At 35.8% G+C, this 23,523-nt stretch overlaps 4 protein-coding genes across 7 annotated transcripts in view; 1 reads left to right on the forward strand and 3 right to left on the reverse strand.

Moving 5' to 3' along the window:
* LOC127948816 (TBC1 domain family member 1) overlaps positions 1–2,513 on the reverse strand; it is a 54,567-nt gene extending 52,054 nt beyond the window's left edge. The window contains exons 1-3 of one of the 3 annotated variants that reach the window (XM_052545571.1): positions 2,279–2,513; positions 965–1,275; positions 206–442 (exon numbers count right to left, since the gene is read on the reverse strand). In XM_052545571.1, coding sequence (XP_052401531.1) covers positions 206–442; positions 965–1,240 — 513 coding nt within the window. In that variant the 5' untranslated portion in view covers positions 1,241–1,275; positions 2,279–2,513. The remainder of the gene's footprint in view (positions 1–205; positions 443–964; positions 1,276–2,278) is intronic. The other 2 variants (XM_052545572.1, XM_052545573.1) reach the window with 2 other exon arrangements.
* A 1,163-nt stretch (positions 2,514–3,676) lies between these two features.
* Positions 3,677–13,827, reverse strand: LOC127948819 (phosphopentomutase). Its single transcript, XM_052545582.1, has 13 exons — positions 13,538–13,827; positions 11,935–12,102; positions 10,077–10,268; positions 8,670–8,753; positions 8,388–8,581; positions 7,977–8,166; positions 7,767–7,864; positions 7,505–7,688; positions 6,734–6,827; positions 6,400–6,529; positions 6,119–6,308; positions 5,892–6,025; positions 3,677–4,781 (listed from the first exon to the last, which is right to left on the reverse strand). The coding sequence occupies exons 1-13, from the start codon at positions 13,610–13,612 to the stop codon at positions 4,679–4,681; spliced, it is 1,836 nt and encodes a 611-aa protein (XP_052401542.1). The 5' UTR covers positions 13,613–13,827; the 3' UTR covers positions 3,677–4,678.
* A 1,849-nt stretch (positions 13,828–15,676) lies between these two features.
* On the reverse strand, positions 15,677–16,534 carry LOC127948827 (thymosin beta-b). 2 transcript variants are annotated; one of them, XM_052545593.1, is made up of 3 exons: positions 16,405–16,534; positions 16,188–16,294; positions 15,677–16,023 (listed from the first exon to the last, which is right to left on the reverse strand). In XM_052545593.1, the coding sequence occupies exons 2-3, from the start codon at positions 16,285–16,287 to the stop codon at positions 15,992–15,994; spliced, it is 132 nt and encodes a 43-aa protein (XP_052401553.1). In that variant the 5' UTR covers positions 16,288–16,294; positions 16,405–16,534; the 3' UTR covers positions 15,677–15,991. The 2 variants fall into 2 exon arrangements, with proteins under 2 accessions (XP_052401553.1, XP_052401554.1); XM_052545594.1 differs by having other exon boundaries at positions 16,412–16,445.
* A 134-nt stretch (positions 16,535–16,668) lies between these two features.
* Positions 16,669–22,424, forward strand: slc25a51a (solute carrier family 25 member 51a). The gene is made up of 2 exons (XM_052545591.1): positions 16,669–16,868; positions 18,865–22,424. The coding sequence occupies exon 2, from the start codon at positions 18,894–18,896 to the stop codon at positions 19,740–19,742; it is 849 nt and encodes a 282-aa protein (XP_052401551.1). The 5' UTR covers positions 16,669–16,868; positions 18,865–18,893; the 3' UTR covers positions 19,743–22,424.
* Positions 22,425–23,523: the final 1,099 nt, after the last annotated feature.

A 23,523-nucleotide genomic window follows, 5' to 3' on the forward strand; every position in this document is an offset into this window, starting at 1 on the left:
TATATAAACACACTTCTGAGAAAAAAAAGTGCATTGTGAGATAAGGTTGCATATACCTCTTTTATATTTTTATTCCATGGTGCAAATAAGCTTCTGTTGCTTGGTGTCCCTTCCATTTTCAATTTAGCTTGCACAGGCACTTCCGCTAAATTTGAAGTTCATATTAATCAATAAAATTCTGCTAATCCAAAGAATGTCCCCTTACCTTCATCTGGTCCTGGCAGCGGAATACATAGCAGGCTGCTTTCTTCTCCTCTCTGAGCAGACAGCCGAAATAGCTGGGCTCTTGGCTGTTGTGAATGAGTTTGGTGATACGATGAGGCCTGTGATCAAACAGAACCATATGTTGCAATGGGTCCCATGGCTTCCCCGGGCCGGCCGTGTCCAGAATGCAACACACCGAATTGGCTGAAATCTGCAGTACCACAGGCTGATCTCGCACCTTGGACCATCAGAAAAGAGAAAAGAAAAATCAGTATTGTCAATAATAAGTACCATAGTATTTTTTTAAATAATACTTATTTGTACCACGGATCTTAACACCAATTCTTCTATTATTCTTCAGTAAAATTGTTTCATATGTATGCCGCAAAGGTTTGGGATCATTTACTGTAGATGTTTCTTAAGCATCAAAGCATGATTTATAATTATTTCTAAAGGATCATGTGACTCTGAAAAAAAGGAGTGATGAATATTTAGCTTTGCATCACAGGACTAAATTATATTTGAAAATGTATTAAAATACAAAACCGTATTTGTAATTGTGATTACATTTCACAGTATAACTGTTTTACTGTATTTTTGATGGTGAGGATAAGAAACTAAAACATAACTTAACAGACAGACTCCAGCTTTTAAGCTGCATACAATAATACATTTACAATACAATACATTAGGCTTTACATAGCCGTGTTTATATTTTTATTTTGGTTACATACATTTAATTAGTATTAAATATACTAACCTCTGGAGAGTAAGCAGCATTGAACTCAAGGTTTCTGTTCACCTCCCCCAGTCGGGGCCTCCGTATTTCAGCCACCACCCAGGGAAGCATCGCCATGGTGGTCTGTGGATGTATGGCCAAAGATCCAACCAGAGTTAACCTGTACTGAATCTCCTCTTCCCCTTCTCCTTTCTTCCCTTTACCCTCTGATCCAGGAAGTTTTTGTGTAAGGGCACAGAGAGGATGAGCTTTGATTGGGTCATCCCTGGGTTTGACCTCGAAACAAATGCCCTCCATGCTCCTAGTTAAAGAAATGAGGACCTAGGTGTAACCTCAAAAGACAAAAGAAAAAAATCACCAACATTAATGAAGCAGGCGGTTCAGTGAGCAGATACAACTAAGGTACAACACACTATTGCCTATGATTAACCCTTTGAGCACATCTTCATCAAACAGCTTACTCTGAAAGCCCCTGCAAATGTTACAAAATGACACAAGCAAAGAACACTTTTTTTACTTTGTCTTTCTTTAGAAATTACAAGCTTGAGAAAAGATAATCTTAAAGTTCATTCAATAGCATTTATTGGTATAAAAAATTTTTATTTACATTTGCCATGACAGTATTTCTCATTTTTATTGCAGTTTTAAAGTTTTTTAAATCTTATATTTAATTTTATTTTAGCTAATAATAAAAAAAAAAATGTCAAAAATTATTTTAAACCGTTTTAGTTCACAATAACAACAATGGATAAAATTTAAAAAATGTGTACATGCTTAATTTGGTAACATCTAAATAAACTGATTAGCTAGCATTTTTAATATAACTTAAAATCATGCCTGCAATATGTCATTTTTAAGGATCAGAGCAATTTGTGATCCACTGATAGTGCCAAGGGATGCATCCTTCAGAAGAGTTTTGCAGAGTAGGACTGAACAAGGGCTTTGAAGCATTGGAAGATATTGTCCTCCTGCACTGATCTGAGACGGGTTCCTCACGAGGCATGAACACACTGAAGCCAACAGTGAGTATAAATAGCCAAGCATGTCTAATGAGACACAACTGCTATTTAGAGAGAGGTCAACATAAAGTTTCTCTTATGGCAATAAGGCAATATGTCACAACAAAAATATAAGACGTCATGGAGTCATATCAGCAACTCTCACATCACCTAAAAAAACATCAATTTTTAGGATTTTAAGGTCGTGTGACAAGGTCATAGGTTTGCTACAGCGCCATAATTTGCTTTAGATAGGTTACTTTTAAGTGTGTATTCTGTATAGCCTACAAACAAAACAAATAACTAGCACAGAATACGAGTTGTAACTTTCACTTACCTTTACTCACGATGCACCGCCTTGAGGAAGTGTTTGAATAACGGTCCCGTTAGATTTTGACAATACAGTCCCATCGAGAACTGATTTTCAGTTTGACTTTCTACAAACTAGTCGATTCATCACAGTATCTGTCGCTCTCTATACATAGCAATAACCGACAGTGGTATACGGAGCAGTGTGAGCTGTGCTCGCTGCGCGTGATCGAGGAAGTCTTCTTCTCATCTGACGTTTGAATGAACTTCTGATGGTGAGCACTTAGCAGATCATGGAGAGAGAGAGAGAGAGAGCGCGAGCAGGCTACTTGCCAGGACAAACAGGAAATAAATAAAAACTAATCTTTTTCAGTCTGTTTGTACTTTGAAATCCACAATGCATATTAAAGCTGGTAAGTTTATTTGCGTTTAGTTTTTGAAAGCTTTTTTAAGAGCGAGTTCAAAAGAAGAAGAAGAAATGGCGAAAACTTTCATTATTACTCATCATCATGCTGTTTGCAGAATGACTTTTTTTCTTTCTTTCTTCTGGGGAACTCGAAAGGAAATGATAGAATTGATGACTGATAGTCAGCATGCATTTTATGCAAAGTGTTACACAAAATAATATGCCTTTATCCAGCGCCGTACCCGCCGCCTTCACTGTCCAGTGCGCGTGCCCGCGGCTCTAGCTCCTCGGTTAGGACCTGTTTTTATAACAGTCTATGGTCAAGATACAGCTCTCCTGAGGGAACTTTTTTTTTTCAGACTATGGGCTTGTTACACAAACCGTTGCGAGCGCGCACAGTACATAAAACTATGTGCGCAATACAAGACCGATATTGCCTATATATTTTTAAGTTTAAAATAGCTAAAACAAGTTTGCCTACACGATTATAGACCAAAAACCTATACATCTTCACTGTACCAAAAAAAAAAAGGTCTAAATAAGTAGGTCTGTATATCTGTTATAAACTAAAATACTTTGCCAAACATAAAAAGGTAATCCGAACATTTTCCAAGAATAATTTTGAGTACAAGTGTCCATACATTTTAATAAAACCCACTGTTTTAAGTGGATGAATGGCTGTGGGAAAGAAAGGCACACAAAATAATAATAAAGGCAACAAATATAAAGAGAAGTCAAAAACATGAATTTAACAAATGTTAAAAAATCAAATCAAAGTTTTGGGATCAACTATACCCTCTGCTGGCCTTAAACAGATAATACATGCAATTTCCCTCTTTCATAGTCAGACCTCTGGAAAGTACAATCTAATGACCCATGAGTTTGAGACTTTTAAAAATGGACCGTGGATGTTGGATTAACATGTTTAATTAAGGAATAAAATGTGTTTTATTTGTTATATAAGATCCATTTTATTTATTTCTACATTTTTATCGCACACTCCCACACAGACAAAAGACATTTTGTTGTTACCACTTGCTATTTATTTATTCCAAACAGAGGAGGAATACAGCATTGTGAGATAAGTATAAAACCTGAAGAGCACCTGAAACATATCAGATTGCTTTACATGAAAAAGAAGTCAATAGGCATTTTAATGTATCTGGTGGTTTGGAGTTTGTAGTAAGGCATATGCTCTGTTAAATCTCAGTCTAACTACTATTTGCCAAAATAAAACAAGCTGCTTTAACACAAGAAATCCGGTTGGTCACAAACACTTATCTATTCAAGGAATGCTTTTATTTTCTGTTCAAATGTAAAACCTTCCAAATATGTTCCCAGTCTCAACCTCACAACTAAAAGTTCTGAATGAATGATCGAACTGGTTGAGTTTGATATTCAAAATGTAAATAAATGTTTGCAAACAAATTGCATGTAATCAAACAATTACATGTCACTGAACATAGATGACTGAATAAAGACGCAATGGAATCATGCAAACGTGGAAAACTAAAATGTAGATATAATATTTTTTTTTAGGTCCCTCTGTATAAAATTAGCAGGCTTTTGGTCTTCTGAGATTATTTGGTTGGCTGAATTAAACAGTGACTAGATATTCCTCTGCTCCAGCAATACGGAATCACTTCGGTCAATCGACTCAACTAATATATCTGCTTTATATTAATTCAAACACACCTTCTTTGTAACTTTAGTTCAACAATAGTTCACTACAGTAGTTCAAAAAAGGCAAATTAATAAATAAAAAAAAATCACTCATCCGATAACATTGTAGATAACAAAACTGAAAGGTGAAAAAATGTAAAAGTGCAAAAATGAAAAAGGCTATAAGTATGTTCATGTGGCACTAGTTTTGATCTACATTTCCTGCATTAAAATGAAGAAAGTGGAGAGTGAACTTCTTTAGACTGCGACCCAGAATATGTAAGTTTTAATAAGTGTGGTATGTTAAGATTAAATAGCAGAATTAAACAAAATCGTTGTAAACCGGAGTGATAGTTTCTCTCACTCTGGTCGAGGAGTCAAGTTGTTTTTCTCTGGTTGGTAGAAGTGTTCCACGATGGCATCCACCAAGTTATCCAGTTCAGTTTTCAGCTGGTTAAGATCACTAGAGAAAAGACAAGAAAGAACAATTGTTCAAAAAGAGTATGAGCCATTTATGTGCCAAAACTATGATAAGGCTCTATGGCCATGATCATACTAACGTACTGCTTGCCTTGTACTATAATTGCAGTGTACAGTGTGTAGAGTATGCACTTTCTCTGTCAGCATAGAATACCCTGATGACCTATTACCTTTCATTTGGATTATTAACTTAATAATATCCTATAAATAAAGTGAATAGAATGCTGTATGTGACAACAGCATGCAAAGCTACTGTCGGAAATATTTATCATATAATAACGACGACTGTTATTATATATATATATATATATATATATATATATATATATATATATATATATATATATATATATATATATATATATATATATATATATATATATAATATATAAGTGTTTGTGTGTGTGTACATATATATATATTTATATAAATATAATAATATAAAGTGGCATACTCAAGCTTTATAAAATAATAATAATAATAATATATATGTAATATTTTCTTAAATTAAAATCAAGAAATATATCACTATTGCAATTATACTGTTATACTTTAACATAGAAACAGTACTTCTTAATAATTTTACACACCCACGACATTACGAATTCTAGCTAAAGTAATATACAATTTAATGTAATATATTACTATTATTGTATAGTCACAGGGAATAGTATTATACAATAGAATAGTATAATAATAATAATAATAATAATAATAATAATAATAATAATAGTATATTATGAAACAAAAGAATAAAAAATTCTATATAATACTATTATTATTTTCACTATATAACTATACATAATGTATTATTATTATTTTTATTATTATTGAATGTAAAAGAACTGCAATAGTAATAATTATTTGATTTGTCTACTTTTACTAATTAAATAATAAAATAAAATCACCTTTAATAGTTACAATAATAATATATTGCAATGTAATTTCTAAAAAAATAAAATAAACAAATCAAAGTAATATTACTTTTGCAATAATATGTTTGCATTAAATAATAATAATAATTCTACATATATTAATAATTGTAATATTCAGGCCTATATTAATAGTGTGAAAAGATGAAGTCGTCTAAAACCTGTTTCCTGGTGCAGCACAGAGCTCGGTGTAATATTTGATTTTAGGCTCTGTTCCGCTGGTTCTTATTGTAGCCACGCCCCCATTAGCAAAGGTGAAGGTTATCATCTGACTGCTTTTACTGGTGGGCAGAATCTGTGAGAAATAGTAAAGAACACAAATATAGGATAAGAAAACTTGAAACAAGATCAACTATCACGATAATTCGAATCATTACGGGCTACACACGGCCTTGTTGTCCGGCTGGTTGCTGTCATAACCAGTCGTGAGGTCTCTCACTGCTGTGATGGCAAAGCCCCCACAATCTTTAGGGTACGAATTCTCCCCGGCGTAGTTCCGAAGACGCTCAAACATCTGTTTAATGGTGTCTTGGTTGTGACAGATGAAGTAGGAATTCTTGGAAATGTGGTAACCGTACCTGAAAAAAGACGATGTGAAAACCTTGATTAATAGAAAGATTCAGAGCATTAATTATTAAAGATGTCAATGCAGAAGTCTTTGTGACATACTCCTCATAAATGGATCGGAGTTGATTGGACAGAGTTTTCTTTTTAGAAGCCAGGAAAGAGACAAACTCGCCAGCGATGGCAGCCGCACTCACACCATCCTTGTCCAAAACTGCAGGAGAACACATGTAACCTACAACAACAGAGCAACCAAAGAAAAATATTCAAGTCTGCACCAGTTTTTTTTTACATTTCAATACAATTATGATATTGTGACATAAAAATTAACAGCCACTGACAACTACTTATTTAGGTGTCTTTGGTTTGAACCCAAGAGTGGGTAACCAATTCAGACTGTTACACAAATGCAGATCTTGCGGTGTGGATGCCACCATACCAATAGCTTCCTCAAAAGCAAACAGAACAGTCTTTCCCTGGTCCATCAGCTCTCTGGCTCTATTTCCCATCCATTTAAAGCCTGTTAGAGTTTCCTGTAAAAGACAGATGCATAGAGTCAAACAGTAGAACATCAAAAGTGAGTAATCACATTTTTTTACTGTACAAAATAAGAGCATGTCTTCAATGTAGCTGCACTTTCTGTCTGAAGAATTTACATCATTTTTCCAAGGCCCTTCCAGTTGTTTCTGATGGCTGGATAAGGGTTTAAAAAAATCATTTTATGTGCGATTGCGCTTACAAAGAGTCATTTCTAGCCAAAGAAATGCTTCAAAACTGAGAATTATAAGAATATGTTAATGACAATTTAAGATTGTATGCATCTTTATGGATTTTCCATACTTTTGCAGTTCCCTGATATTTCCACAATTTCCTGGGCTGGGGAAATGCCCATTATTATTGACCCATGAAACAATCAATATGAAAAGTACTAAATTCAATTCATAATTTAGATCATAATTGTATAAAATACAAGATTACGAGGTATTTTACCAATATTCACTGCTGTCAGAAAAGAACATTTTCCATTGGTTAAGAGCTGTGGATCTCAAGCAAGCTTCAAGGGCGGGCCCAATAAGATTTAAATTTTTTTTAAAGTAGCAATATCAACATAATCTTATTTGGATTGCTAAAAACATTATCTATAGGAGGGCCTTCAAATATATTCTTGGACAAGGGGTGTGAAGGTTTATGGGGTAAAAAGCAGAAGTACCTCAAAGTGGAAGCCCTCTTTTACAGCAATGGCACGGAGGATTTTTGAGGAGACCGTGCTGGATAGCATGTACACATCCTTAATGGAGGCTTTTCCCTCTCCTTTCTGCAGCTTCCAGCACTGGAAAATCCACCAGCCGAGTAAAGCGCCCAACTCATTCCCAGAGAACACCCTCCACTGCCCACTACAGAAAGAATGCTTGCCATTCAGAAATAATGACACACTGAATGAAAATCAACACAAAATGCCAAATAACACTGACCTCTCCTGTTTCTCTGCAATAGCTAGTCGGTCAGCATCAGGGTCGTTTGCCAGTATAACAGTTGCTCCCTCTTTATCTGCAAGCGCGAAGGACAACGTCTACATACACAAACATAGATTACTGTCCATCTGGCATAACATAATAAAATCTAAATATATATATGTGTCACTTTTCTAATGTCATTTGTGTGTGTGTATCAGTGTATTGTACCAAGACTCCCTCTCCCTCCTCAGGGTTGGGGTATTTGACGGTGGGGAACTCTGGGTCAGGATCTTTCTGCTCTTCCACGGCATATGGAGGATGAAGGTCAAAGGCCTTAAAGGCAGCCTGGACAAAAATATGGCCCACCCCATGAACTGAGGTATGGACAATCTTCACCTCGGAATTCTTATTCAGCTCCCTGTGAGAACACAAGATGTGTGAAAACCAGACTGATGGCTATTAGCACTGACTTCCAGATTTGATACAGATTCATTACGGCCTTAAATTGCCTCAGAGTTGATTTAAAAATGATTGAGCTTCTTTCTTAATTACTATATATTTAGGCATGTTTTGGAAGTACTGAAAATGAATACCGGATCATTCAAATGGAATTCTGCAGGCATATCTTCGTGAGTGTACCTGTGAAAGCAGTGCTGTTGTATGGTTTTACAGTATTCTCGGTGTATGTCCTGGTATGGGTCATTGAGTAGGGAACTCTGAAGAGCTCCATCTGTGTCCCATGATTTAGGCCACGGCTCAAGGTTCTGTTCAATAGCTGCAGCGATTCCCTTATCATGGGGAGGAATGATCTGAGCGCCATTTGCCCAGTACACCTTAAACACACATAGTGAAAAATGGGTCAAATAACTAAACAGGCTATATTCTTTCAAATCAAACCATTTATTTAAGGATCGATGATACCTTGTATCCATTATCTTGTTTGGGATTATGGGAGGCTGTTACCATCACACCAGCACACAGTCCCAAATGTGATACGGTAAAAGGCTAAAAGAAAAGAAGGGAAGAGAGTTTCATTTTTTTATTCTGCTAAATGAAAGCAATCAGTCCCAAGAAACAGTGGTTTACAATGATTTTTATAGATACCATAATACATTTGATGAATAAAAATATCAATAGGACAGCATTTATTTGAATCAAAAATGTTTTAAACAATGTAAAACGCTTTACCGTAACTTTTGATCAATTTCATGCATCAATTTAATTGGTGAATAAAATAATAATAATAATAATAATAATAATAATAATAATCATACTAACCTCAAACTTTTAAACACTAGTGTACCTTTCTAAGTACCAAATATAATTAGTTATCAGTCACATAGTAGATATCTTTTATTAAGAGTAGCACAACAATGCATCATGTAAATTATAAAAGTAACACAACATATAAAGTACTTGGTACAAGTCCAAAAAAAAGCAAGGTTGAACAAATGTGCTTGGAGCATGCAAGTCGCACATGACCATGTGGCAGCTCTCGGTGCCAACATTTTTACCCTGAACCCAGGCTTAGCTGAAAATATGACATTTAGACCACTGCGGCCACCAAGTTACAGATTTGGAGAGCTAGCAAGTTATGTGGATGGCATAACATTTTCCCTCTCAGATTATGTTATTTTTTACTTTTTAAATCAATGCTTTTTGGACTAATACTTCATTTTACATAACAGTGACCAAAAAAGGTTTTGAGCTGGAGGACACAGAGTGGGAAAAGGCTGTTTGAGGGCTCAAAGGGAAAGGTTGAGAGAGTGATAAGAGAATGAGTGAGAGCATGTCCATGTACTCATGGGAACAGAAACGTTGATGATTGGTGATTCTTCATGAACCCCTCTAGTCTCTTATGCAACGATCTCACAATATGTTCACGTGCAGTTGTGACTCTCTCGGTATCTTTTCTCGTGCGTTTGGGTGTTGGTTTGTGTGATTATAGTCCTTTGTAGCAGGAAGTTGCAAAATTCAAAGATCTTACAACACAAACCTCCAAACTAACCACAATGGACAACACTTCTAAATAATTAACAAAAAATATCTAAACAGTGTTACTATATATTTGAATATGCTGCATAGAAATTATTACGGTAATCATCACTCAGTACACTGGCATATGTCAAAATATCATGGTGATAATATTACTGTGCCTAGGCATGACCAAGTAAAGGAAAGAGAACAATTTAAATGGTGGAGAAAAAAGAAAATGGTACTGGAACATGCCAAAGTCAAGACTCGTGCTCTACCACCATGGCTCTAACATATCAGAATTAATAATAAATCTGAACTTTCTCTCCATGAGTACAGCAGGTTCATACGTACCACATATGGAGTGGGTGTGATGTCACTAAAGAGGTAGACTGGGACGCCTCGACTGATAAAGACAGAAGCAGCAAGACAGGCGAATCTTTTACTGCTGCCGCCACTAGGGGGGTGAGCGCGAGCATCAAAGCCGATCACCACCCCCCTCTGCTTCAGATCTGTAAAACACTGCTCCAGGTATGCACAGAAACCCTAACGGAAGCAAAAGAGGGTAATTAGCATCGAGCTCATAAACAGCATTCCTTAGGCCACGACTTAACAAGCGGATGGCTTGGTAGCTCTCACAAAAACACTATTTTGCAAAGCAACAGTGAATAGCAGAGCAAAAATAAATACTGTGTGACTTCTATTTAACAAAAAGGTTGTCAGAAATGAAAAGTTGCCTTCCGCTGCATGCCCTTGCTTATTCTGTATTTTCTATAAGCACCACCTACAGTCATAGAACGAATGTGCATTTTTATTTAGCCCATCTGCCAATTTTTGTCATTGGTTTGAACATGTCCATCTGGTCCATCTGGTTTGAACAAATAAATTCCGTGCAAAACTCATTTTCATGCCTAACATTGGTGTGAACTGCCCTATAGACTAAATTTAAACTAAACCAGGGTTCCTCAATTAGTTTTAGCAGAGGGCCGAATTCTGCAAACAATCCCAAGCCAAGGGCCATTGACATATATTACAACTATTATATTGTTGCTTTTGTTAAAATAATCAAAAGATGGTCACACCATAAATATTCAGATTACAAGTATCTTTCCATGTAGTCCTAAACACCTGTGACAGCGACACGTGACAATAAGCGACATGGGATTCTATTTTAGGAATGTTTTTATTTTCTGCGACATCGCGGTAGGAACATCAAAAGATGACAGTGATCATTAATCCATGGAATGTTTATCTATATCTTTGTTTTGGTTTATATGCGAGTACTGTTTGTCACATGTTGTTTGTTTTTATCTGTTTTGATAGTCTTGTCTACAAAGTTTATATTGTTCTTCTTTTTTTTTCTTTTTTTTTAATCTTCCTTGCCCAGGGACCACAGATGTAAATTAGCTTAACAGCTAACTCTGGTACAGGGCTTGAACTGTGCACAGTCCCTGTCAAATAAACTAATAAAATAATAAAATAAAATCATCTCAGATAATGATTATGTGCATTATTCTATGTTAAAAGTGGCTAATGTGAGTTTGAATATTATTTTGCATGATCCTTTTAGCCATAGTGAAAGCAACAATAGATATTTTACCTCAAATCTTTAAAAAAAAAAAAATTGGCTAAAGCAAACTTATGTTAAAACTGTGAACTTACTGCGAACCAACATCCATAACAAAGATGGTATCACTCACGCACTCAAAACGGTTATTCGGGTGAGTAGTAAATAAACGATAACATGCATTTTGTATGATCTCGCTTATTTTGGTAAAATAATTAACATTTTGCAATTGTGCAATTTTGTTATTAACTACTCTTAATAACAGACAACAAACCTTTTTTGCCCACAAGATTTTACAAATGTGACTGCACCTTATAGTCGTGATGTAACGGAAGTAGTGACTTTTTTTTCTGTATTGTTTTTTCTTTTTTTTCGGAAGTAGTGGCATGTAATTGGTTCTATGTATGGGCTGTTGATTGGATTTTTGAGGTTTGGGTGTTGCATAGTATGAGGTTATATAGTTCCCAGGACATACTTAACTATTCTAACAAACATTATCAGATGCTGTTTTGACTATCTTGGTCGCTTTCATACAACCAAGATACTTGAATACCCTAATCTGATATTATAGTTTAGGCCTCCTGTATATTATTCAGAATGAAAAGATAATAAGTGATAAGATGTCACGGAAAGCTTGTATGTCACCTGCGTGGTCTGTATGATGGTGAGGTCATTCATGCAGGACACTCCAGGTCCCATGGCGGCTCTCAGTCCCGCTGTGCCAAACTCCATACGGGCCCCGAAACACTTCTGCAGCTCTGACATGGCTTTATCCTTAACCATAGACCGCACAGCAGCAGCCGTCTTTGGATTCTGTAAACACACACAAAAAATATAGACTAGATTAAAAATATATGTATTTTCAAATAATGTGCACTCAAAAAAAAATCACAATTAGACCAGGAATGTGTATTAAGAAATAAATAGGGTCAGTTTTATGTAGCAGCGACAATAAATATGGGGGAGAATGGGGGATAAAAAGAGTCTCTATAGCTTTAGGCACTTTGTCTTGATTCTGATTACTGTTGTGGGTGAGTGTGTGTCTACATGTCTCCTGTCCACTATGTGAGGGACAATATGCTTTCATTCTACTGATAAGTGAGACTGTGTGAGGATGCGAGCGAAGGGCTCTGATCCATTCCTGACTGCATAAACTCTTATGATGAGCTGTCTGGGCAGCACCCAGGCCAATACAATCATTTTGGTGAATACACAGCCAATTTGCCATTTAAAAAAATCATATTGTTAAATGCATATGGAGTACATTCATATTGTAAAAATGGCTGACATCATCTGAAAGTCTAATTTTGCTTAATCAATGACCTTCCACTTCTGTGTAAAACCATTAACTGTTTCATGTGACCCAGCTAAGCACAAGACTCCAATTACTGTAATGAAAGCACTAATATGTAATTATGAGTACTTTAATGGAACTGTCCATCTCTTATTTAGATGCTGTTTAAATTAAATTTGATATAAAAACATCAGTAAAGACATTTATAAAAGCTAGTGTAAAAAACAGTTAAGATGTTAATACAAAAGATGTCCATGTCAAATCAGTTCCGTGCTTTTAAACTTTCTATTCATCAAAGCAACATTTTAAGCAGCACAACTGTTTTCAACATGGGTAATAATAAGACATATTTCTTGAGCATCAAATCAGCATATTAAGATGCTTTCTAAAGGTTAATGTGACACTGAAGACTTTGCATCACAGGAATAAATTACATTTTAAAAATATATGTAAATATGAATGAATATTACTGTTTGTACTCAAATAAATGCAGCTTTGGTTAACATTAGACACTGCCTTCAAAAACAATGAAATCTATCAACATCCAAACTTCTGAAAAGTATTACATATTCATTTTACAGTTGTGAGACAAATGAGAATATAGACGTAAACTAGATTTATGCCGGATTTATTAGTCTCTGAGCAAAAGTCTTTTTTTTTTTTAATTAATGGCATATCAATAAGGAACTGACTGAACTGCTATTTAGATCATGTTGAGTAATTTAGTTAGTAAGAGCTCTTCCTGTACAAGCAGGTCTAGTTCCGAAAACTGCTTTAGTGGATCATTACATTACAAAGCAATGTCAGGGTGTTTCTCTTCACTGTTTCATAACTGAGCTGTTAGTTAATAAGCCACTTAAAAGGAATTTTAACACAGGCTTGGTAACAAGCTATAAGCTATTTCACATATTTAAAGCTACCTGAAGCTACACAGCAGCATATGTTTGCTGTTACCTTGTCATACTGCAGCCACTGCGTGACGGCCAGATCCAGACGACTGTCTCCTGTGCTTTCCTTGCCGTTCTCCATGTTGATCTAACTCGGAACTAAACTGTAATTCAACGGATAAACAAATAAGCGATCGACTCCGCTAAACGGGCGTATGTATGTTGACGGTAAACGTTCCTCTGAAGGAATTTAGTAATAGTGCGACCCGTGACTGCTCTTATTCGATTATAAATAATGTAACGTTAGTAGACTACGTCCGTATTGCAATGTGAATGAAACGGAGTGGGCGGGGTTTTGAGTGAGGGGCGGAACACGTGATTGGCTCATGCCATTGCGTAGCAGCTGATTGGTAGAGCATTCGTGGTTATAAACCTGTCTCCCAAATTTCAGAAAAAGCTTTCAGTTTTTTGACCTGTCCGATTTCATCTTTTATAAAACTAAATTAGCATGTGGTTTGAGCATCTTGTGTGAAAAACAGCAATAAATGTAGCCTATTGTTTAAAATATTTTGTCTTCATCAACGTGAATGAAATCTAAATAAAACAAATATAAAACAGTATTTAGAATGTAGATAACAGGGCGTTCATACCTAATAGCCTTATTAACTTTCATGAGGATCCTAAGCTGTACCTGTAAATATTATATCATACAGCAGAGAGCGCCAAACTCCTAGTGATTTTCATTTCAATAGAAGCGAAATTACTATTTATTTTTTACATTCTATATAATTGTATTTGCTGATAGTCATAAAACAAACATTTTGAAATTAAGTTAATATGATAAAGAATGTCTCTGTGGAGACTAAATAAGTGTGGAACGCTGAGACATTGTGAGGAATGCAAAGAATGCTAAAATACACAGACTTGGGGTCAATATTGGATATTATTTGTATACTTTCCATTGAGTGTTCTCAGAAAAGTGCTCGGATCAGAGAGTCAAAGTTCGTGTCAAGTTCAGTTTAGCAAGGGATTTAATATATTAACAATATTTTTGTCAATAATTGCTCTGAGAAAAAAAAAATCTAAAGGTGATTCCCCACATATCTCATATTATAGTTTAACTTTGGTTTTAGTTATTGTTATGAAGGCCAATTTCTGCCACATAAGAAAAAACAAACATGCTTTGATAAATCATAATTGTGCCATAAAAAATGAGATTAAAAAAATCTAAATTAGGAGATGATATGCCAGAGAAGATGTGCAATATTATCACTGTAGCTTAGTAAAAACAATATAAATCAATATAGTTCTTACCAGAAAAACAAATGTTGGTGTATAAGACAAGAGAACTAACCAACATTATTCATTGGATGCTCTCTTTTGTATTCTAGAAAACGAACTGCTTGACAATTCATTATTTATTTTTAGTGTCCGTCACAGACCTCAGTGATGCAGGCCAGGGGCTGTACTGGTGTGTCAGCACAATTTACAGCAGTAAATGGCGTGGCACATCCTAAAATATCTGAAGAATTTACGTAAATACAGACAGACACCTAGCTAGCTTTTGGACTCAAGATTTGTGTTGAAATTCAAGGAAGTATTTCAGTTAATGTGTATTACCAGACTTGAATAATCAGGGGATGGTTTCACTTATAAAAATAAGAGTTTACCCAATAAACCAGGTTTCTTTCAGTTAGTCTGACTTTTGAACCAAATCAACTGACAATAACCCAGACTAACTGAAATAAGCCTGACTTGTTTGGTAAACTTGCTTGGTCTCATGATCAGGCAAAACAGAATCATGTGTAACCTATAATACATTTAACAAAAGGAAGCTGCTCGAGAATTGTTGTCGCTAAAATTGCCTTCCATTAGGAACTTTCTGATATGCAACAGTTGTATTTCTTTGTGCGTTGGTTTACCATTTAAGTCATCACAGCTAAACTAAAGCCATTTTGTTTTAAATACTTGAAGTGCAGAACTTAAATTTAAGTCAACTTGGACCGAAATAAAATAATTTGAAGCAAACACTGAAAGTGTCACAAAGTGGAACATTCTAGGCTTGACAGCTCTATTTTTGCTCCCCAACTGAAAGCAGCGAAGCTCACCAAAAGCCAAGGCAGATAAATCAATGTTAAATTTAAAATTAGCCTACAATCAAATATTAGAAGCCCATATTTAACTAAAAATCCCCAACACACACTACTTCATTTGAGAGGTTTATTTCACCGAAGAAAGAGGGCAAATAGAAGTCTTCATTCCAACGGATTTACAAAAGAACAGAGTTAGACAGCCTCAGTGCAAAGCTGACTGCCTCTTCAGTGACACATGATCGGACTACAGTGATCATCAACATGAAGACAGTCATCTTTCAGGATGGTCTGATACACAAGTTAAAACTATGAGGGCAAACGTTCCACTCCAGCCTAGGGCTATAGTGACTGGTGGTTGGAAGACATCATCTGCTCCAGGTGACTTGCCATCTCACGGTTCTCCACATCTTGCTCTTGGTGAAGGGAGTTTATGCCTCACACTGTTTCTCCTGTTCAATAGCTGGAAGGGGGAAAAACAAAAAGCAACAAAAAAGTTAAAAGTAACAAGTAAAAACACTATTCTACAAGATAAAACCTACAAAAGAACAAATACTGAGCTGCTAATAAGAACACAATCACTTTGGATTCAGAAAGTAATGAGCGCGCCGTAAAACTCAAACGTACTTTCTTTAGTTGGAAGAGTGTTCTTCTCTTTTGTTTCAGTCTTCTTCAGCTTGGTCTTGTCAAACTGAGAGATCTCCGCGATATCTGGTTTGTCAGCCATCGTTTTACTTCAGTTTTGGGGGGAGGAAAGGGGGATTAATGGGTTAAATGAAGAGATAACCCACAAATATGAACACATAAGACTCAACAAAACACTACACAAAACAAAACCCCAAACCTCTTACTGTACTGTTGAAGAACAAAACGTAGAAGACACAGAATAGAACTTCTGTTTAGACACGTATATTTAAACAACCCACGCTGACTGCTAGCGAAGAGAGGAAAAATGTAATTACTATTACAGGTGCAAGCTGTTGTTCATCCTGTTCCTTCATTTTCATTGGCTAATTGATTAAATGCTAGACAAGCAACCCCAAATGGATGTTGAACTATCTCGACATAATTTTGGCACAAATGGAACCTCATAGAAATAAAGTTCTTACAAAGAAAAGAAAAAAAAATTATCGAAAGGCCATAGATTTATATTTTAGACACAGATTTGGGATCAGCTCGTCAAACGATGACCTCATCAAGCCAATCAGAGCGCGAGTCGCGCGCCAGCGTGTTGTGTCTATGGTTCCCATAGGATGGTTCCAGTATATGGTTAAGATACATGTGTGTGACGGAAGTGAATGACATGAGGTGAGATTTCAATATTTAGAAAATGTACATGACTTAGTCATCGTGAGATTGTGTGCGATATTTGACTATATGTTTATTCAGAGACATTTAAAAGCGGGGATACAATATGATCATATTTGAACGTGGTGTGGTGTTTTTGCTCTATGTAGCTCGCTGTTGTCAGTGAAGATGAAGATGCTTCATCGTTTTAGTCGGAAATAATTCAGGGATTCAGTTTTCTGAGGAACGGGCGCGGTTGATTTGATTTGTCTTTGTCATAAACATCACAGGTTACGCCTTTGCGAGAATTACCATGGGAAGCAAATTATTTGCCAACACTGCTGGCTTAAAGAAAGATAATAACCCAAAAAATGACAACAATATTATGAAATCGATTCGAATGAAACCCCACAGTTATTTATTATGATTTTATATTGTCAACAATAACTGTAGGCTGCTATGATACTGTGGTGAAGGTCATATGCTAATATGTCTTTTAGCCCCGACGCCTATAGAAATGTTTCACACTCCTAGCAATGAGGAATTCATTGGTATTCTTCACATTGAATTCAGCTACGGGATGCCTTATTTCTGTATTAATTCAACATAACAGTTTAGTGGTTGTCAAGCAGAGGGCTTGAGTCCACTAGGGGTCCTCAGCAAGCTTCCAAAATGGATGCAACATGATAAAAATAATTGTTGTTTTTTTCCCCTTAAGCCAAATAAATTGAAGGGTGCATAATGTTGTTAATGTTGTAGCCATTTAAGCCAATATGCTGTCTCTAATCTGTTTTCATCACAGTTTAAAAGAGTTGTGCTGCTTAATATTAATTTAGATGGATAGATTTTATTTTTCTTGTTAAGTATTGCCTATGTCCTCTTACATGCTTACTTTTGGTTTAGTCATCCTGAAGTCAGTAGGTTGTTTAAATGGGGTTTTGGTTAAATGGCTGAAAAAGCTCTGTGATAAACACAAGCACAAGATATTTTCATATTTATTTAACAACATAAAATGAATCAGTAATTAGGGTTGCATATTGTTTGATTTGAAATGTGGTCACAAGTATCACATGATATCAAAAATATATATTCTGTCTCTTTGCAAAACATTTAATTGCTGCTGAATACCTTCATAAAAACTTGATTAAGAACTGTTTGTGTGCAAAATAAAGCTGCATGATTCTGGATAAATGTAGACATATATGGAGGCTGTAGTAAAAAATATTAGACAACTAAACAAAATCTCATGGAATTTATGAATGGAACGATGCAGTGACTGAAGATTTACTTGTTTCATTTTTGGATGAATCAGTGTTTTTGAATTAATCTCTTAAATGAATGATTCAAAGACAAATACATTTTTATTGACCACTTTAAAAAAAGACGTGAAACAGGAATTGATTGGCAGAATTTTAATTAAAATTTTAGAATAAGTATCCGATTATGGAATTGGAACTGAGTTTTGATTCCCGATCCGATCAGTAATATTTCTCCTGACCTTTTTTTTTTTTTAACCTTTTACTATTAAAGGCAGTTGAATTGGCAGATAGGGACTGCAGATGTTGCTGGGGACATAAAAAAATGATCACCCTGAACAAGAAAACTTATCAACTCTCTAGTCTGTTTTTACAGCCTTGTGTTCATAATCACACTCTTGCAAACTATTCAAACTAAATCTTTCAGGGAAGTGCATTCTGAATAAAGCCCGAAAGAGCTGTCAGAAGCTTAGTGAAGTCATGGACAGCTGTTTCGTTAATAGCCTACGTATTGTTGATGGTATTTAGGCTTCAAAACTCCTAAAAGTTGTGTTCCCTTGTTAAGATTATAATTCAAATGCATATTGTTTATCATGATAAACCTCTGATGGTTATTTTTTGCAGTAATTCAAAAGCCAGTCCAAAAAATGTAGGATTGGCTTGAATTACCAAATCATACAATTTATGTATCTATAGTATAGCAATACTATTTAAGTTGTTACACTTATAGTTGTATGTATATATTTGATGTTTATATATAGTTGATCCTCATTTTCGATCAACAAGGACCATGACCTCCACCGACCAAGACCGAGAGTCACTTCAGGGTCAGAAACACTACTTGTGTGGTTCTATCTCAGCGTTCGCCAACATTGTCATCACGTTTCCCATACACAAGGCTCTGTTCCGCCAGCAGTTGTTCGGAGTGCAGACGAGGGAAGCGGTGCGCCAGCTCCAGAGGGATGGTTTGCACACGCTGTACCGCGGCATCCTGCCACCTTTACTGCAGAAAAGCAGCACTATAGCAATTATGTTTGGCCTCTATGAGGACTTCTCCAGGTTGTTGCGGCTACACGCTCCTCAAGCCCCCGTCCTGTTAACGGACGGCATCGCAGCAGTTTTGGCGGGAACAGCGGAAGCAGTCTTAACACCTTTCGAGAGGGTCCAAACTCTCCTGCAGGACCCGCGTCATCATGGAAACTTTCAGAACACTGCGCATATTTTTCGTGTTTTGCTTCAACAACACGGCGTCCGAGAGCTTTACCGTGGCCTTGTTCCAATCCTACTCAGAAATGGCCCTAGCAATGTTTTTTTCTTTGGCTTGCGTGGACCGATGAAGGAACTGCTCCCCGAAGCCGAGACAAAGGCAGGGCACTTGGTTAATGACTTTGTATGTGGAGGGATTCTGGGAGCGGGTCTCGGGGTGGTGTTTTACCCTCTAAATGTAGTTAAGTCTCACGCACAAGTACAGATTGGAGGGGAGTTTCAGTCCTGCAGGGTGATACTGGCAAACGTTTTGAGAGAGAGGGACGGGAAGGTGAGCCGTCTGTTTCGTGGCGTGCATCTGAACTTCCAGAGATCTGTTTTCTCATGGGGAATCATAAATGCTACATATGAACTTTTACTGAAAATGCTCTGATTGAGATGAGCCTGAAAAAAAGGGGGAATTCAAGTGAAAAGCATCAGTGATTCAGAGGAAAGAGTAGAATAAGTCTTCCTCATTCTATTTCTGCTGCTAAAAACTCGGCACATGTTTACTTCAAGTGCTATGTTAACTCAAAAGATGAAAACTGTTTTAATTTCTTCATCGTCAAGGCTAACTGAAAATACAAATGGAAATGTTTGATTTGATCATTTTAGCAATATATTTTCTATTTGGAATGGTATTTAAACAATTAATATGGGACGCATAATGTTTGGAGTTGGCGAGATTTTTTTTAATGCAATAGTCAAATTGTATTGTAATAGTCAAATATTATTACAATTTATTTACAAAAATGGAATTCATTCCTCTGATATCAAAGCTGAATTTTTATTTTCAGCTTGTCTTTAGTGTCACATGATTCTTGTTCACATGATGTTGAAAACAGTTATGTTGTTCAGTTTTAAGTGGAAACAAGGATTCTTAGATGACTTTTAAAGTTCAAAAGAATAGCATGTTTTTGAAATAGAAAACCGTTGTAACATTACATGAGTCTTTATTGTCATGTGTGATCAGTTGAAATGGATCCTTGCTGAATAAAAATATGAATTCTTAAAAAAATGTGACGAAACCCAAAACATTTGAATGGTATAATATGTAATTTAAAAGAAATTAGTATATTTTTTTATGATTACAGTTAATCAGACACCTAACAGAGGACCCATGAAAAAGTTGTCTTAGCGAATGGAATGGTTCTGTCGAGGCCAAAATCTTCTACATAAATAAATAACTGGATCACCTGATTCATTTTCAAAAATTCACTTTTTATGTCCCGTAGAAGAAAGTAAGCAACTTTCTGTTTTAGCTGAACTATCCCTTTAATTCATCATCTGACTGAATGAGTTTTATGAATTTGATTAAAGATTGAATTGGCTCACTCATGAGAAGAAGCGAGGGTTTAGAGACCTCTTCGACCTCAGCTCACTCAGTGTATCCTCAGATATGTTCCCAGTATTCTGTTTTCGATACTGATTTCTGTGGTCTTTTAACCACTGAGTCTTCAAATCACTAAGTATGTCATTACAAGGGTGGGAATGATCAGGAGCACAGTTTACACTGCCACTGTTCTTTCCCACCAACTTTATATAGTTTTGCTGAGTTCACTTTGGCGTCACCTTTGGGTTCCAGTCCAAGCATTGATTAGTCATCTGGAAACCAACAAACGAGAGTCAGTTTGGTGTTTGTGGTCTCTAGCCTTCATGTGGTAACAGAATCATCCCATCTGAACCAGAAATCTTCATGCTTTTAGCGCCCACTGAAGCTAACAGATTATTTCAGTGACATAAGCAATGATTTGGTCATGTTTGGTTCATGTTTCTCATGCACTAAAAGCTTCTTTGTGTTTGAATCACTCCCAAATATACTGAGATTTTAAGAAGGTGAGACCACAGACCCCAGTTGACAATGTGCCAAGGTGCACTTTGGATGATACTGTTTGTCTCTGTAAATGTAAAGTTTGTGCTCCATTTACTTCCATTTACACTACCATTCTGGAGTCTGAAAGATTTTTTAAAAATACAAGACTGCATTTATTTGGTCATAAATACAGTAAAAACCATAATTTAAAAGAACAGTTTTCTATTTTATATTTTCAAATGTAGTTTATTCCTGTGATGCAAAGATGATTTTGATTCCAGTCTTCAGTGCCACATGATAATTCAGAAACCTTTCTAGAATGCTGATTTGCTACTCAAAGAACATAAACGGTTGTGCTACATAATAGTGCATATTTTGTGAAACCCCTAATAAGTAGAAAGTTTAAAAGAACAGCACTTACTTGCTATAAAAATCTTTGTAATGTTAATAAAGGCCTTTACGGTCGCTTTTGAGCGATGAATGCAGTTCCTAAATAAAAATATTAATTCATTTCAAAAAGAAAATCTTACTGACCCCAAACTTTTGAATGATAGTGCATATGCATTCAAAATAAATGCACACGCTTTACTGCATACTAATCATGAAGTTTAACTTGAATTTAAACATTCTGAAAAGTCATTTGACCAACAAGAGTGTAAACTTGAATAAACTCTACTTGAGTTGAGCACATGCAAACTTAGACTATTATAAACTTAAGTTAATAACTGATATAATAAAAAAATAAACCTTGAACTTTTTAAGCTGTTTAAAAGAGCTCCATGTGCACCAAAAAAATGAATTTTTAATAAAAAGGATTATTTACCTCTTTTATTTACCTCAACTATCACGAAGTCAAGTTAATATTTAGATATTCATGTTAGAACTGGTTTAAATGTTGTTCATGTGTCAGACTTTTTACGAGACAGCATTATTTTACCTGCTTACGATGTTTACAGTTGCACCTTTTTGTTGCATTTTACAGTTTTTTCCCCCCATGTTTCTCCTGACCTCAGTTTGTTTTGCCTCATGCCTTTTATTGTCATCTTAAGCCTTTCTAAATGTAGCTGTTTTATTAAAAATGTTGTTGTATGTAATTAAGTGTTTGAGCCATTTTATTGTGTTCAGTATTTGAATATATCTGTTATAAGTAAAGACTTTGTATGGGTTTGTGTGTTTATTAAATTTAGAAAAAACATTGTTACTATGTAAATATATCATAAAATATAATTAAAACATACTAAATAAAATGTAAAGCTTTACTTATTCTGATTGTCTCGCTTCATCACACACAATTCAGCAATTTGTTTTACATCTGTCCATTATAAAGGTGCTGGTCATATAATTAGAATATCATCAAAAAAAGTTTATTTATTTCACTAATTCCATTCAAAAAGTGAAACTTCTATATTATATTCATTCATTACACACAGACTGATATATTTCAAATATTTCTTTATTTTAATTTTGATGATTATAACTAACAAATAAGGAAAATCCCAAATTCAGTATCTCAGAAAATTTGAATATTGTGAAAAGGTTCAAAATTGAAGACACCTGGTGCCACACTCTAATCAGCTTCTTAACTCAAAACACCTGCAAATGCTTTTAAAATAGTCTCTCAGTCTAGTTCTGTAGGCTACACAATCATGGGAAAGACTGCTGACTTGACAGTTGTCCAAAAGATGACCATTGACACCTTGCACAAGGAGTACAAGACTCAAAAGGTCATTACAAAAGAGTCTGGCTGTTCACAGAGCTCTGTGTCCAAGCACATTAATAGAGAGGCGAAGGGAAGGAAAAGATGTGGTAGAAAAAAAGTGTACAAGCATTAGGGATAACCGCACCCTGGAGAGGATTGTGAAACAAAACCCATTCAAAAATGTGGGGTCAAGAACCACTACACACAGACGTATGCAAGACATGGGTTTCAGCTGTCGCATTCCTTGTGTCAAGCCACTCTTGAACAACAGACCCCGTAAGAAGCGTCTCGCCTGGGGTAAAGACAAAAAGGTCTGGACTGCTGCTGAGAGGTCCAAAGTTATGTTCTTTGATGAAAGTACATTTAGCATTTCCTTTGGAAATCAGGGTCCCAGAGTTTGGAGAACGAGATGAGAGGCACACAATCCATGTTGCCTAAGGTCCAGTTTCCACAGTCAGTGATGGTTTGCGGTGCCATATCATCTGCTGGTGTTGGTCCACTGTGTTTTCTGAGGTCCAAGGTCAACGCAGCTGTATACCAGGAAGTTTTAGAGCACTTCATGCTTTCTGCTGCTGACCAACTTTATGGAGATGCAGATTTCATTTTCCAATAGGACTTGGCACCTGCACATAGTGCCAAAGCTACCAGTACCTGGTTTACATG

Source organism: Carassius gibelio, chromosome B1 (assembly GCF_023724105.1).
Source record: "Carassius gibelio isolate Cgi1373 ecotype wild population from Czech Republic chromosome B1, carGib1.2-hapl.c, whole genome shotgun sequence".
Classification (NCBI taxonomy): domain Eukaryota; kingdom Metazoa; phylum Chordata; class Actinopteri; order Cypriniformes; family Cyprinidae; genus Carassius; species Carassius gibelio.

Bases quoted from the DNA above. Each gene is read 5' to 3' on its own strand.
- LOC127948819 (XM_052545582.1), bottom strand. From the start codon at position 13,612: ATGGAGAACGGCAAGGAAAGCACAGGAGACAGTCGTCTGGATCTGGCC. The intron at 7,689-7,766 runs GTCAGTGTTATT...TTCTTTCTGTAG, and splicing joins ATTGCAGAGAAACAGGAGAG to TGGGCAGTGGAGGGTGTTCT. The intron at 6,828-7,504 runs GTACTTCTGCTT...TGTCTTTTACAG, and splicing joins AAGAGGGCTTCCACTTTGAG to GAAACTCTAACAGGCTTTAA.
- LOC127948827 (XM_052545593.1), bottom strand. From the start codon at position 16,287: ATGGCTGACAAACCAGATATCGCGGAGATCTCTCAGTTTGACAAGACC. The intron at 16,024-16,187 runs GTACGTTTGAGT...TCCCCCTTCCAG, and splicing joins CACTCTTCCAACTAAAGAAA to CTATTGAACAGGAGAAACAG.
- slc25a51a (XM_052545591.1), top strand. From the start codon at position 18,894: ATGACCTCCACCGACCAAGACCGAGAGTCACTTCAGGGTCAGAAACAC.